Source organism: Mesocricetus auratus, unplaced genomic scaffold, assembly GCF_017639785.1.
Source record: "Mesocricetus auratus isolate SY011 unplaced genomic scaffold, BCM_Maur_2.0 Super-Scaffold_4256, whole genome shotgun sequence".
NCBI classification, from domain to species: Eukaryota; Metazoa; Chordata; class Mammalia; order Rodentia; family Cricetidae; genus Mesocricetus; species Mesocricetus auratus.
The window spans coordinates 26326475-26343289 of NW_024429182.1; the positions used below are offsets into that span (position 1 = coordinate 26326475).

A 16815-nucleotide genomic window follows, 5' to 3' on the forward strand; every position below is an offset into this window, starting at 1 on the left:
AGAGTGCTTGCTGATCTCGAAGAGGACTGGAGTTCAGTTCCTAATAGCTTACAATGCTCTGTAATTCTAGTCTCAGAGGAGCTGATGTCCTCTTTGGGACTTTGAAGGCACCAAGGGCATGTGCGGTAAACATACATACATGTAGGCAAGCACCCATATACATAAAATAAAAATGAATACATCTTGCCTGAGGGGTAGGATTATGTCACAAAGGCTTCAATCCTGCATTGCTATTCCTCATAGGGAAATATTACTAAATTTCATCTATTTTTTCATGATTTTACTTCCATATATATGAAGAGGTACATATATAGGGAGAGGTACACATTCTTCTATGGCCTCCAGTTTCTGTGTTTTTCTCTGGTCCAAACTGTAGATAAGAGTGACTGGTTAGTGCAGTGTTTTCCCTGGGACTTAGTCCAGGAAGATTAAAATTTCCACTAAGCAAGTCTGTGAATGAAAAGAATTTGGATAACAAAGGATAGACTATACCCCCAGGAGGAGAAAGAAGAACAAATGAAACCCCAAAGAGCTGAAAGGACTCCTAATAAGTATGAGGAAGAAGATATTCCTCTGTGTGGGTGGCACAGTGATGGGGGTTAAAAGACATTGCCTCCCCAGCAGTACCCACGGGGGGAACCTACCAGGATGGCTGCCCATTGCAGCGAACACTTTGCTAGTCTCTCTACCTGTCTCAACTGTGATACCACAGGGTTTAACCATGGCCTTTCTGGTGAACATTGGCCCTAATGCAGCCATTCATTCATGGATCCCCACTTCTTTGGCTGATCTCTCCTTCATTCAAAGAGCAGCCAATGAGTCTGGTCCAAATTTGCCACCCTTCAAACAGGTTTTAGGCAATGAGCAGTGCACTTGCATCTTTATCAGGCTATACATGTATTACAACAGCAAGTTGACCTTTTGGCTGAGGAATTGGCTTTGATAAAGGACATGTCTCACCCCTACAAGGCTTTCAACACTTCCTCAGAAAGATTCTGATTGACACAATACATAAAAGAGACTTGGTAGGACACGTTCTCCAACTACTCCATAATGCTTCCAGATAAAGTTCATTGATTAAACATAACTAGGGTCCCATTAATGGCCTTGGAGACTGATTTTTTGACAAGTGTGTGGAGCAATTTAGAAAGACTCTTTGATCTCTCCTGGATCCTTATATATGTTTTTCTGGTGGGAGGGGGGTGCTGCTGATTTTTCTCTTGTTTAAATGTCTTCTGTACCATATTTGTCAACCAAGGTGACTCAGAATGAAATCATCCTAGAGAGACAATGCATGTACGGCTTACTGAGATACCAAAGGCTACTGCCTGACCCACCACCCTGACAGTTTGCTGGAATGGATGCTCTTCTAGGGCTGGTAGTCAAAGACGGGTAAGAGTCTATTTGACACAGTCCATTATGCCAAGCCCTCCTGAGCTGGGTACAACAAGGTCAAGGCAAAGCACCCTTGCTTCCACTGAGTGTGCCCTGTAAAAAATAGATAGATAGATAGATAGATAGATAGATAGATAGATATATAGACAGCCTCAATGGGCCTGGCAGCCAGCCTAAACTGATAGCCAGCCTGGGTTTGAAAAATGGCCTTGACTACAGCAGACAGGAGATGATGTGGACTTACGGCCAGTGACCACATCACCTCAGCAGATGCCAGCTCAGTAGATCTTCTGCCCTAGGGCAGGGTTGGGGAGTATATAAGGCTAATCCTTTGCTGGAATAAACTGAGCTTGTTGTCTTAACTTCTTCCTGATGCCTGTGTCTTTGATGTAGTGCCTACTTTTCCCCACCCCCAAGGGACACCTGTTAGGATCCTGCAACAGGACTCTATAGATTAACTCTAAACTAATGTTAGCCAAGAATACATAAACTCACCTATCCTAAGCTCCTCCTAGTTACAAGTTATGGAAAAAGTCTCATATAGAAGGGTGATTGCTGGAAATCCAGTTTATAAACTATACAAAAAACATCAGATAGTTCACTTCAACATGTGCACCAACTTTGATAACTAATGTCTTTTTCAGATCTTGTTGAAGTCCTCAACTCTGTGAACCTATGTGAAGGGGATAAGATAATAACCCTTCAAAATAATCCTGTTTGAAATAGAAACATGAGGGGCCTCCCTCTTTAACCTGTGCATCTTCCTTTGAGAAATCATGCAAAAGATTTTCCCCTGGAGCAAGAGGGAAATGGTTCTTGAAAGAGAGAACCCTCTACCTTCCAAGATGCTGGCTTGTCAGTAAAGTTTTCATGACCCACCCTCTCTCCCTTCCTTCTTCTACCACTGTTACTCTACCACTTCATTCATAGACTGAGTAATCAACAGTGATATGAATCTTTTGCTTCCCTATGATTGTATTCAATAAACATGTTCTTGGCTTATCATGGGTAAATCTGAAAACAGTTTCAGTTGTGTGTTTCTCATGTGTGTGTGAATGACCTAGATAAGCCTGTCCAACCCTAGGGATGATGGTGATATGAATCAACCTTACAATTCATGTCATATAGAAATAAGTAATTTGCTTCCATTTACACACACACACACACACACACACAAAACTATCTGGTAGAGTTTATAAACGTAGACCATCACTAATTGGGGGTGGCGGGAGCCTCCAGTCAGTACCCAGGGTAAGCAAAAACTCCATTAATGTGTCAAGAGATTAGGAAAAAATTCTTATCTATCTGAGGGTTAGACTTTTTATATATCAGGGGAAAATAAGAAAACACAGATGCTTTCTGATAGAAAATTTTACTTCATCTTGAAAAAAAACCCTTATTCAAGATCCTGTTTTCATACCTTCCAAACTCATTCCTTCTCCTTGCTCCACTCAGAAGCTTCTCTCTAATTAACTCTCCAGGGTCTCTAAATCTCTCCTCTCTCTCCATCCTTCCTTTGCACTTCTACACCACTGCACCTTCTCTCAAAACCAACTTTAGACAATTATAAGTTACATTTTCAGGTCCTGACCCATTCTAATAAATCAAGATAAGTCACATATTTTCTTTTAGGCTAGGGTTGTCACATTGACCAGCCAGTGAGTAACTCTTTCCCAGACAAAAAATGACATTGGAATTCAAGACTTAACTATATCAGTTAATTAGCTGAACCTTGAGTGGTAGGGACTATGTCCAGAAAGTTCATGTAAGTCTGCAAAAGTTGCTTCAAGCTCTGACCTTGAATCAGCAAAACACCTGGGAAAATGACTTCTCATATTTGTCTCTAGGAGCAACCAGATATCCATCTCCAGGGGCAACCACCCTGCATTGAATTTGTTCTGAAGTCTAAAATTAGCTGTCCACAAAGACAGTCTTTGTGACTGAGAATCCTACATCAGTCTAAGTAATGTAAAATATCCTAGCATTATTTCTATTTATCAAAATTATACAGGTTAAACAGAAATTATCTTCCTGACCATGCACAGCTATATGTGAGCCCAATAAGTATAAAAACATGCAACCAAAGGGCTGTGGAAAGAACCCCACAGGCGTTATTGTTAGGGAGGGATAGCAGCTGCACTTGAGAAAATTACAGACAGACACAACCAGTCATTTACAGTCAGGAACCCTACAGCTTTTCCAAATGGTGCTTCCCAACAGGAAATTGCACATCTGCTGGGTTGACATGTTAACTACTATTTGTCACTGTTATGTATTCCCATGGCATCTTACGAACAACAGATCTTGAAAAAACACAATTTTTCTCTCTGCCTGCTAGTTACATTCATTGTTTTTGCTCTTCCATGATTCTATGTGTTCTAATATGCTTCCTATTGCTGTGATAATGCCATATTCAAAAAACAACTGGGAAGATGTTTATTTGACTTAAACTTCAAGATAACAATCAATTACTGAAGAAACTCAGGGCAAGAAGTCAAGGCAGGAAACAGTAGGAATCATGAAGGAATTCTGCTTGCTGGTTTTACTTACTGGAAAATGCACAGCTAGATATCTTATACATGTTAAGATGACCTGCCTAGGGATGAAACCCACCACAGTGGGCTGTGTCCTCAACAGGTAAGAATCAAAACAAAAACCCCGTAATATACCCATAAGCCAGTCTGATGGGAGCAAGTCTTTCCAGATGACCTCAGAATATTTCAAGCTGAGAACAAAAGATAAGCAAGATACTATACAAACATACAATTTCATCTTTTAAAATGTCACCAACAAGATATAGCAAATTTGTTATTGAAGCTGCTTTGACTGAATATTCTTAGCATACAAATATAGAATAAAGTTATTTATATAGTTCTCAGTACATGCAACCTAAGGAAGGCATTCCTTCTATCTCTAACACACTTAAAGTTTTCTGGATTAATAAGTACCCACTAATGTGAGACACCTACTGCTTTCAAACTCTCTCCATTGATCATTTGTTTTGCTCTGAAATTATACTTTAGTAAGAGTTTCTGGTGTTCCAAAATTAAACCATGTTGGAGAAGTCTTCTTTGTCCAGAACACTAGCAGGCAGAGGATAGAACACTTTCCTACCTAAGGCATAGACATGAGAAAAAAACATGGAGTTAAAGGATTATAGAACAGCAGGAGTCAGAACTGGTCACTAAGTGAACAAGTGTAGTGGTCACAGAAGTTCCTTTAGACCTAACAATGACAACGAGTGGTGAGAAAGAGGTGGCAGGAGCAAATGCGTTAGGAACTTGGCATTTCAGCAAGCTATGCAGTTCTGGAGACAACTTCAGGAAGGAGAGCAGCAACCTCAGTGATGAGTATATCAACTTCACAGAGTAGAGCTGCATTCAAAACTCAGGATTCATCTCCCCAGTGAGCCTCAGGGCCCTCTCATAGCACAGCAGGGCCTCCTGCATGTTCCCTCTCAGTTTGTGGACTAACCCAAGGAGGCCAATGCTCTCCACAGGTAGAACATTGTGGTCAACACGTCTTTCAACCACTTTCTCCAAAGCTGTGAGAAGTTTCCTCCAGGCAAAGGTCTTTTCTCCTGTCTTTAAACCTTTTAAATAGTGGGTGATCGCCTTGTCTTCTGATTTCTGATGAAATTGTTGGTAACGGGCATAGCGGAAATGAACATCCTGCTCTATGTGACATTCAAGGTTCCTCATGTTCAGAACCTTCTGGAAATTTGCCTCTGCTTCTTCGTATTGATGAATGTCTGCCTGTATTTCAGCCATGTAAACATAAGCCATCTCAAATGTGGGCCTCAGTTCCACAGTCCTTTGAAATTCACAAATAGCCTGTTGTGCCAATTCTTGCATGATGCCCTGCCTTCTGAGCTGCCTGTTTCTGGATGCCTTCTGTGGGATCATTTGTTTCCTGTAGCAGAGTCCTATTTGGTAATGCAGGTAGGCAGAATCAGGTGATGCCTGCAAGGCCCTGTGTAGGAGATCTAGAGCTTTGTCTATGCAGCCTTTCCTTCGGTAATACTTGGCTGCATAGCGAAAGACGTAGGTTTGGCAGGATGTGCTACTGAGAGCTTCTCCAATGTGTGTTTCTGCTTCAGCTGTTTCTCCCCCATCCTGAAGCTTCAGGGCAAGATAAACTTTTAGATACGGATCTCCTGGATTTAACCTGACAGCCTTCCTGAGGGGTTCCAGAGAAATACAGTCCTCATCAAAGTCTACACGATAGGTTGCAACAGCATAGCCAGTGTTGTATTCAGGGTTTTCAGGATCCACTTCCAGAGCCTTTGCAAAGCAGGCCATGGCTCGTCTATAATTCTGTCCTCCACACTTCAGCAAGGCCCAGCCTTCCTCACAGTCCATCTCGGCACACTCCATCCTGTAGCGGAAGGGGCTTGCAAATTCTTCGCAAGCGTTCTCCACCTTGTCCAGGTAGGTCTGGGCTTCTACCAAGCTGCCCCTGTGGTAATTCACCCAGGCACAGTTTCCCCAGGTCACCAGGCTTCTCTTCTCTAGCTGTTCCCTCTGGGTCAAGGCTTCTGCTTCTTTCAAGCTCTGCAGGGCTTCCTCATGCTGGCCTTTCAGGTGCCTCACGTAGGCCAGCAGGTTGTGCATCCGCACTGGGTTATTGATGTCAAGGAACTCAAGCTCTTCCCAGATTCTCATTTCCAGATCAGGTATGCCAATGTCTTCAATCAGCAGTCCCCATGTGAAGTGACATCTCAGCTGAAGCAGCTTCTCCTCCACCTGGGCATCACCAGCATGGTCTCTGTGACAATGAAGCAGGATGGTTTGTCATGTGAGAAATGAGCAGAAATTGACACCAAGCAAAGCACATTTTACAACATTCTTCTCTTTTCTGAAAACCTGACGTTTTGTTCCTTTAGAAGTTCTTGGTTTTTTTTTCATATCAATCCCTCTGCTCCATTTATTTGAACTGCCAGAGACTCCTTGTGCATGCATGTACACACACGTGGACTTACGATCTTGGAGGATAAGTTAATCATTTCAGTCAAGACTGGACATGGTCCCACAGGTATAGACACGCAAACATACATGTCAGACTCCTGCCCTGAGGTTTGGAACCCTAAAAAAACATTCCCCCTTTCTCAATGTCTTTGAGCCCTATGTGTAAGAGTGTGTGCCACCTAGACTGACATTAATAGAATCTGTCCATGCTTTAAAAATTGATTATGGAGGAAAAGTCTTTGCAGGGTCTGTGCTTTCATATCAGACACAAACAAGGAACTGGAATGATGTCACAAGTGTCTTGTCACACTAGTGACATGACTGTTCTCTGGACCCTTTATTTCTGGGCGTATTTGGTGGCAGACTTCTATGGACTGACCAACTTTACTGTCCTCTCCTGCAGTTACTATGAAATACCTGCCTTTTTAAATGTTTATTCAAACTTCATGCATTTTCTTGTCTTCTTAAAGAGCAGAACAAGCACTTCCTGAATGTATATCACAGCATGACTCAGTATCAATCACACCACACCCATCTGTGAAGTGGGAATGACATCAGTATTCCCATCTCTTCTATTTGGGGGGTTAGTGAGGCTATAAATATAAAATATACCATAAACTCTTTGGGAGTTTTCTTCACTTCTATCAGTGTTAAGAGTAATTGGTAGGATTTAGTCACTCAGGTTTTGTGTAGGTACCCCATTGCAAGCAGCTTTGAATACTTCCATGGCTAGAAGACACAAAGGCACTTGGTTCATCAGCTGTGTCTGCTGCAGACAACAGATGCCATGGTGTTTCAATAAGGTGACTGTGACTTTGAATTGTTCAGATGCTAAGAACAGTAGCAGGAGGTGTGATACCCAGTTGGGTCTTTACCATAAAAGAGCAGTCTAGCTTGGAGCACTTAAGGGTAGACAAACACAAAATGACAGCCATCTAGACATATCATGACTCAGCCAGTTGGACTGACTACCTCACCCATCTCCCATGCCTCTACCCAGATAATGTCATAACCAAAGTGCTGGGGACCACTGATAGCCCCCCCTTTAGGTTTGCTTCTACTCTAGGAACTTTGTCTTTCTTTCTTTCAGTTAAGTTCTCACTTATAACCCCAGAATATGTCTTCTTTCTGAAAACCCCCAGCTATGGTCCATGAACTCCTGTTTTGGATACTTCAAGACCAGAATGCAGCACCATCCACTCAAAGGAAGCTTTGTGTGACTGAGCAATATGCTCAAAAATCTCCAAGATGATCCAGTAATCAAAATACTCTTGATATCATAGAACTGAACTCAATATAACCTAAAATAATCAACACATATAATGCCAGCCTGAGTATCCCTGTCAGAGATAAAGGCAAATATATTACAGATGATGGGGTTACAAAAAGATCCAAGACAAAACATAATGTCATGGCTGAGTCCCTCTGCCTAGGCTGCAAAAGGAAAATTCTATGGGCACAGTGACTTACACAACAGAGTTTGTTCTCTGTAACTTAACAAGTTATAAATGTCAGATCAAACCTTGTCCAAGGCATTCTGGGAAAGGAAATCGAAAAAGAAAAGGTAAGTGACTCTTTTATTAAAAGTAGGGAATCTTAGAAGCTAGAATCTAGATGTAAGTACTTTGACACAGAGTCTTTGGGGTTAGAGAAGTACCTATCTTATTAAGGGGATAGGTGGATAGGTGTTACTTCCATTTGGGGAATCTTACAATCTTTTCATTAGTTTTGGATGCCATTTCTCTACATAAGATTAGAGATACAGTTCATCTCCGACTCTTTTGAACATTTCACCAATATGAGTGAAAAATTTGAGCTGAATTAGAATGACAACAAAGAACAGGAAACATACCAAACCAGAGACGGAAAAGCCCATGAACCCTCAGAACAACGAACAAACTATGGGGCTGGGAGTTGGAGAGGTGGTGTTGCTCAGGAAGAGCACAGCCATTGGTTGTCCAGTGCCGGATGTCCAACCTTGATCTCACACACAACAAGAAATATTCAGCCGGGCGTTGGTGGCGCATGCCTTTAATCCCAGCACTTGGGAGGCAGAGGCAGGCGGATCTCTGTGAGTTCGAGGCCAGCCTGGTCTACAAGAGCTAGTTCCAGGACAGCCTCCAAAGCCACAGAGAAACCCTGTCTCGAAAAAAACCAAAAAAAAAAAAGAAAAAAAAGAAAAAAAAAGAAATATTCTATGGACAGGACATGATATTTAGGAGTATATGTGTATGTATACACACACACACATATATGTTTATATATACATGCAATCAAACACAATTAACAAAAAAAGGAGGTCATGGATTTGTAGAGGAGCAGGGAGGATAATATGTGAGGGGCTTGAAAAGGGAAAGGAAAGAGTGCAAAATAATTAGATTGTAATCTCAGAAATAATCAAAATATCATGTGGGAGAATACATTAAAGGGAATTAAGGAAAAGCAAAAACCAATGTTTAAAGCAGTCATAGTGACTGCTTTTTTGGGGGATGGGTTTCGAGGCAGGGTTTCTCTGTGTTTTTGGAGACTGTTCTGGAAGTAGCTCTTGTAGATCAGGTTGATCTGAAACTCGAAGAGATCTGCCTGCCTCTGCCTCCTGAGTGCTGGGATTAAAGGCGTGCACCACCACCACCCAGTGCAAATAACTTTGTTTTAGGGGCATTTTCTATGCCTTGTTCTCTCCATAATCCCCCTTTTCACCTGTCATTCAAAGTGTGTGTGTGTGTGTGTGTGTGTGTGATTCATACTAACACCAAGGCATGCATAAGAAGGCCAGAGGACAGCATTAGGCACTGGTCTTCACTTGCCTGTCTTTTTGAGAAGGAAATTCTGGTGGTTTGCAGGTCTTCTCTCAGTAGATCTGAGACTGAGACTGAGATTGTCGTCTTCATGCTGGCTTGACAAGCCCTTTACACACTGAGCCACCTGTCCAGCATCATTCTAAGTCTCCAAGGGGAGCAATTGGGAGGCTTCCTGCCCTGTTTCACATGGCATTTCAGACCTCATGGAGAGTGGCTTGAGATTGGGGGCCACAGAGAGAAGCACCAACAAATATGAACAAGGCCTGTTTTCAGAGGAACACTGGCAGCCCTTCCTTCCCTGTGCTTCAAGTAATGGACAGAGGATGCTTGAAATGTCCTTGATGTACCAACCTGGAGAAGATACAGGACTCTTTGTTCATGCCATCTAAACAGTCATGAGCCTCATGACCCAGTGTTCTTTGGGATGATCCCTCTGCTCGATCGTGCATTCTATTTTCAGAGATCTATTTTGTAATGAAATGTCTTTGTTTCTGTTTCTAATCATGTGCCACTGGCCCAGTTCTTTGATGTTGGACATAAGTGTTTGGATAGTTAAAAAGTGCCCCTGGAATGCTTGGCAGTTGTTCCTGGACTTATGTCTTTACATATAACATTTCATAAGCCAGGCTGGAAAGAGATAAAAACTTAAGACATTTCTGTTTTCTCAGTCTTTGCCTGTCTGTCTGTCTGTCTGTCTGTCTGTCTGTCTGATTTTCCATCTCTCTCTGTATTTCTCCCTTCTGTCTCTGTGTCTGTCTGTTCAGCAGGCACTAAGGAAACCAGAGATGATAAACACTCAAGAAGGTCTCTTCAAAGGGAGAAATGTATGGCTTCTTTTTCCACCCAGAAAGTCTTGAAAGAGAGGCCATGAATAACTTGGTGGTTGTGCTATCTGTAGAGCCAGAGAACATTAAGTTCCACAGCAGGACCAGAGATGATCAATGGTCTAGGTGACCTTTGTCTTATTTGTATGGCCAGAGCCTCCCCCAACCTCCCAAAATCAGGGTGGGTGGTGCTTAAGACCCCAAGTGACCTCTATGCTATTTGTATGACTGACACCACAACGGATACTTTGCTGGAAAATATATGAAACCTATCTCTACAACCCATCTTCTTGGAAGAAGTGAAACGGACTTGGAGTTGAGATTCAATGTAATTTTGCCTCCTTGTGCACAATGGATTGTATTGCACCAGGGAACATTTTGTTCTGAAGTGTACTGCTCTTAAATATACTTACAGCACACTGCTTGGGGTTAGACTCTAGGAGTGTGAACAACACTGGCTAAATAATCTGTGTTCAACCATTTTCCTTCTTGCCTCATGCAGATCATTACTTTGCTGCCCATGGCATTTGCAGAGACCCCAACATTTGTCCTTCCCTGATTCAGTCTCTCTCTGAAAGCACCAAATGCACAGGTAATCCTTCTCTTGCATGAAGTTTCATAATAGTCCATGAACATTGGATTCAATCCTGCCTTTCTTTGCCTTTATCAACCCCCAGCTACGATTAGAGATTTTCCCTCTTCTTTTGGGAAATAAAACCACTGGCAGGACAGCTGAGATCTCCTGAACACTAGACACTAGCTGCCCAGGGACATCTGCCTTACTTGGCTCACTAGGCTCATTAGGCTCACCAGGCTCCTTCTGGGGAATCTGTGCTCCAAGGGGGAGGCACAGCCCTTGTGCATGAGCTCTTGTAGCAGGATAGCTGAGCAGCACAGAGGCAGCAGCCATCTTAGTGGGCAACATGAACAGGGAAGAGCCAGGACCCCACTGCCCACGTGGTTGCTCAGGATCCTAGTGCAGTTGGAGAGCTCCAGCATTTCTCATGCTGCAGGCATTCATTTGCACAACACTGCCCTAGCCACCTGCTCCAGAGATGGGGTTTGGAGACCCAGGAACAGCTTTGTCACTGACCCATTGACCATGACTGTCACCTGACATGTCTTACTGCATTCTGCTCTCTAGTTCACTTCGTTCCACAGTTGTTGCTGTGGTTTTTTTTCCACTGTGATCTCTGTGTTCTGTCTCATCCTATAACAGCAGCTCTCAGCCTCCTTCGTACTCATTTACTATAAATGGGTTTATGTCCAAGGACATACGAATAGTTGCCAAAGTGTGGAGACAATCACGATAGCACTACCTTTAAGGGAAAACAACTCTACTGACTGACATTTAAAAACCTAAAGGCAAATTTCAAACATTAAAGTCTCAGACATTTACATAAATGGCACCACCTACTTTATGCTATATCTATATATATGTGTGCTTGAATATACTTACATATAAATATATACATACATGCATATAGGTATAGTTAGTTCTTGGGGGGAAAACCTTAAATGTCTCTTATCAAATGTAATAAAATTTCAACTTTTTTTTGTCTCTTATTGGGGGAAAGAAAAAAATATATCCTATCCACTGGTTAACTCAGCCAGGGATGGGTAGAAATTACCCCTCACAGAAACCTTGAATAGCATCTCAAAAGTTATTGGTGTTGACTGCATTCATCCAAATACAATGAGGGGCTTAGGGTCAGGAGCTGGAGAGGAGGACACTCATAGCAGCAGCTTCTTCTTTTGAGCTACAGAGGTGGGTAGAGCAGTGCCTTGTCCAATCCTGTAGGTTTCAATGATAATTCTCTCTTTCTGTGAGATGAGCATGCTAAAGTCTCCCCCAAGATATTTTGAACTACACATGTGAGACAGCCTTAAAAACTAAAGGAAACTTCCTTTCTCCCATTGAGCCCCATACCCATATTATTGCCATTAAAGTAAATCCCTGGACACTCAGGACAATTAGCGCCCTTTTCTTCAGCATAAAGAAAAGCCAGAGGACAGAACACAGGAATACAAGCAGATTCAGTCAGACCTGGCCACACACAAATGTCTGTGTCCTGGGTTCACTCAAACTGCAGAGCAGGGAAATCCTTACCCCATAGTTGCTGTGAAGGTGGCAGCAGTTGTCTGGGATTTTACCAGGATAGTGCTCTTCAGAATTCTGCCTTGACTCTCTGCTGTCTAGTGGACTTTCTCACCCTGTGGACTCTCATATAAGGGCTGGGAAGCAGCTCTGTGAGCTGTGATGTGCTCTTGCTGTCACCACTTGGAAACTGAAACTGGAAAGTGAAATTGAAACTTGCTGACTTCTCAGGAAAACTGAAACCTAACAGGGATTGGTCTTCAAATCCTCTCCCCTGAACTGATGGGAAGAAGCCTCTCAAAGAGACAGACATGTCAGTTCTACTGTGCTGTCCAGAGAGACACATCCCTGGCACCAGAAGACGCTGTTAGATGGGGGTTGATGGAAGTGATGTGGCCATAAAGGACCCAGACTGGCATCTTCACAACACGATTGTTCCATAGTAAAAAGAACTGAAGTTGTGCAGTCTCTCCTTGGAAGTGAGACTATACTCAGGGAGCACTGGTTGTTTTAGGAGTTGATAGGATGGAAATGGGGGAGGTTGGTGACGGAAAAGTCCATCTGCAGGTCAGATCCGCTGCAGTCTGCAAATGGTACACAGCAGCTTCTTGGTATAGTTATCCTAATGAAACTCTTCAGGTGTCATCTTGTAAGCCAGTTCCCTCTGTAGAGCTTGTCAGTCTACTTGAGGATTTAGGAGTTAACCCTTCATTAACCTGGCCAATTTTCCAGTCCCTACAACCATGAGGGTTGCTTTCTGTTGCCTTCTCCTGAGGTGTGTGTTTGACTCTTGCCATCAGTCCCAGCCCCATAAACAAGAAGCAAGCATGGAATCAATAAAGAGTTCTGTATGCACTGCCTTGATGCTTACCTATCCTAAAGGCTGGGACCACTGTAGGAAACCGCAGAAGGTGGGACTCAGATTGTTTCAAGCTGAGGTCAGCATCTGTCTGTTGTCTTGCTTCCCTGGCTAATCTGTTATCTCTGCCTTTTGGTGTCTGGTTCCTTAGTCTTGACCCCTTTGTTAATGACTTTTCCGTCTCTACATATGAGTTCCAGGAGTTCAGTTCAGTGTTTAGCTGTGGGTGTCTACCTCTGCTACCATCAGCCACTGGAAGTCTCTAGGATAGCATATAAGGTAGTCATCAATCTCATTATCAGGGAAGGACATTTAAGGTTGGCTCTCCATTATTGCTTAGATTGCCAGTTGGTGTCATCCTTGTGGATCTCTGGAAATCTCGCTAGTGTCAGATCTCTTTTCCACCCTATAGTGGCTCCCTCTATTATGGCATTTCTCATCCTGCTCTCCTCTATTCTTCCCCAGACTCAGGCTTCCTGCTCCACCATTTCTTCCTGTGCCTTCCTCTTCTTGCCCTATCTTTCTCCCAACTCCCTCTCCCCTCCCCCATGCTCCCAATCCATTCAGGACATCCTGTCTCCTTCTCCTTCTCCTGGGTACCATGTAAGCAAAACATTTTAAACAATGACTTACAACATGCTTAATGGCTTCTCCAGTTTGTGCAGTGGCCATTAAGATGCCTGAATACATATCAACTGCCACGTGCACATATTTTAACTTGACAAATTCTGCAATATGAGTAACATCCATTTGCCACAAATGATTAGGAAGTAGGCCTCTAGAGTTTACTCCTAAATTAGTTATAGGTAAATATCGTGGGCACACATCACACTGTTTGACAATTTGATGGACAGTCTCTGTATTTAAACCAAATTGTTTTCTTAGACTTCTGCTATTCTGATGATGAAAGTTATGAGACTGCTGAGCCCTTTCTACCTGAGACAATGCAACAAATTTTGTTCATCTGTCCGCTGACTCATTCCCTTAAGCCACAGGGCTGGGAAGGTTTGAATGAGCTCTTAAGTGACCCACACAATATGGCAATTTTATAAGATGATTTTCATTTTGAATTTGCTCAAACAATATTCTAACCTGATCATTACAAGTTCCAATGCATGAAACTGTCTCTATTACTTGAAATGCTTTAAAAACAACTATCAGTATACAAATTAAATGAATCTTTTTCTAGAAGCTGAAAAACCCTTGCAACAGCTCATAACTCGACTGTCTGAGCTGACACTTGGGCTGTTTGCTCTACATCCTCTTTGCCATCTATAACATAAGCTGCTCTCCCATTAGAGGAACCATCAGTAAATACTAATAGCATTTTTTATAAGATTACTCCTTGCAATTTTGGGGAATATAAAAGGATGCATTAGAGCAAATTGTAACAGTCTATGAGCTGGAAACTGATTATCAATTTTTCCTGAGAATTGAGCAAAAGCGATTGCCCAGGAATCATTGTTTAGAAATACGCAATCAACTTGCTATTTGGTATAAGGAGCATGCATTACACTTGGTTCTCCGCTAAAATATCTCTTAGATTCCACATGGCATTTCTGCATGATACAGGCTACTGCTTCAAAATAGGGATTTAAATGTTTTCTTGGGGAAACAGGCAGTTGGAACCACAGCAATGGTCCCTCCTGCGACAATAATTCGGACTATGCTTCTGGACTATGCTGCCTGGGAAGCACATAAGCTTCCCATGGTTTTGCATAGGCAATATAACATATTTGTTGATGCTGGATTTCATTCTCCAACCGTAGCAGAACTTGTCTACCCTCTTCAGTTAAACTCTGTAGCTGAATTGGGATCACTATCTCCTTTTACAATATCACTTATAGGCTTCAAATCACCAGTAGGCACTCTTAACAAAGGAGGTAACCATTGAATGTTTCCCTACAACTTCTGAAAATTGACTAAAGATTGCCAGCTATCTTTTCCCATTTCTAATTTTTGAGGCTTCATTTCTTTAGGATATAACGTATGTCCCAAACAATTTTTGAAAATTACTTTAAGTTTGCTTCTAATCTGAGTTGTAAAGCTTTCACTAGCTGACATGGTCTCATTTGCATTCACACAGACTCCTTCCTAGGCAGGGCCTAACAGAGCAGTAGTTCCCTGAGGCTATTTCTCAATTACTTTTTTCAAAACTTGTATCAATCTCCATTTCCCTGATTTCCTTTTTTAATGCCAAAATTAGGAGGATCTCTGTATCGTCTCCTCTGCTAAAGGCTATTGAATCATCCATACAGATTCTTTTGGATTTCAGGCCATGCTGCATCGGCATTTCCTGCTGATGGGCTCTGAGGGCCAGCTGTGGGAGGTGCAAATCACCAACCTTTCCTGTTAAGACACTACTGACTTGATCCCCTTTTCAATTATATCCAAAGCAATTCATGTAGTTTTTTGTTAAGATTCATGCATTCACATCACATTTCAAACACACATGTGTGGCCACACCACACATGCAGAACATGCATACATCTTTCAGTCATCCTTTTATCTAGGCCATGATTAGTTTGTTGAAAAGAAACATCTTTAATTGATATCTCTTGTAACACAACAGCTATAGCCAATCCTTTAATTGTGAGCATCAAAAATCTGAACTTATCTATGTCGCCTTTCTTTCTACCAGGTCTTTTTTTTTTGTTTGTTTTGTTTTGTTTTTTGTTTTACAAGACAGAGTTTCTCTGTTTTGGAGGCTGTCGGTCCAGCCTGGCCTCGAACTCACAGAGATCCGCCTGCCTCTGCCTCCCGAGTGCTGGGATTAAAGGTGTGCGCCACCAACGCCTGGCTTTCTACCAGGTCTTAAAACAGTTTCTGACTGGCTGCATTCATTGGCATTTTCCATATACTTGGCTGGGCAACAAACACAGCAGCACAGCAGCTCTAAAGACTGCCAGCTTCCTCGGTTTTGGCCTTGGCTTTATCTTGCCTTTGCCCTCTGGGTCTGTGCTGTCCGCTGTAGGTCATCTGTGGCTGCTTTCCTCTCTTGCCTCTTGTGCACAAGCCTGGTTCCCTATTCTCTCCTCTGTTGGGATGCTAGGTAACATGTTGCCCCTTCTGGCCACATCCAAAGCAACCTACAGAAGGATTTGTGCCTTTCCTCTTCCGTATACCTTGCTTTGTCTGTAGGAATAATATATCCTTAACTGTAGTCTCTTGTAAGGTAGCAGTCAAAGCTAACCCTTGAGTGTACACCAGCACAGTATCTAAACAAATCTTAATAAACTCTTCTATGTCATCTTTCTCTCTGTAAGGTCTTAGCGCAGCCTGGCATGAAGCATCAGTATTCTCATAAGCTAGTTTTTTATGACCAAAAGTCCAGCCTCTGTAGCTCGCATTATTCTGAATAATACCTGCACTAGCCTGTGGGGACACCAGACCTTGAGCAGAAACCCACTTCCCCTTCGGCCTGGGAGCAGGCAGCTGTGAGATAATGTTTACTGAAAACAATTCAGTGCTATAAAGCTCTTGATAGGGCTCAGATAAGGGCTTGCTCACTGAAACACCATGACTTTGACACCCCCTATGGCTAGATGCTTCTTCCTGCTCCCTGCTGTTTCTCCACGATTCTGGGGCTGGAGATTAAACCACCAGCCAGGAGGGTGAGAAGTCTGGGAGAGTTGTTGGAGAATTGTATGTAGATGGATGGCAGAAGTCCTTAAAAAGGGAAGCTCTTTTTTTCTTGGGGAGTTCTCTCTCCTAAGCGGACTTGGAGTCTCCTCCTAAGCTGACTGGGGAAGCATAAAGTTTTCTTAAAGCAACCGACCGGTCTCTGTGTCATCTATCCCGACCACCTTGCGACATTCTCGGATGCAGGTTGCACAGCAGGTGTGACATTAGCCTAGAGACAAAATTCTGA

The 16815-nt window shown here is 42.7% G+C and overlaps 1 protein-coding gene across 1 annotated transcript; it reads right to left on the bottom strand.

Moving 5' to 3' along the window:
* Nucleotides 1-3807: 3807 nt before the first annotated feature.
* On the bottom strand, nucleotides 3808-12265 carry LOC121140331 (interferon-induced protein with tetratricopeptide repeats 1-like). The gene is made up of 2 exons (XM_040745240.1): nucleotides 12098-12265; nucleotides 3808-6162 (listed from the first exon to the last, which is right to left on the bottom strand). The coding sequence occupies exons 1-2, from the start codon at nucleotides 12100-12102 to the stop codon at nucleotides 4776-4778; spliced, it is 1392 nt and encodes a 463-aa protein (XP_040601174.1). The 5' UTR covers nucleotides 12103-12265; the 3' UTR covers nucleotides 3808-4775.
* Between the last annotated feature and the right edge of the window lie 4550 nt (nucleotides 12266-16815).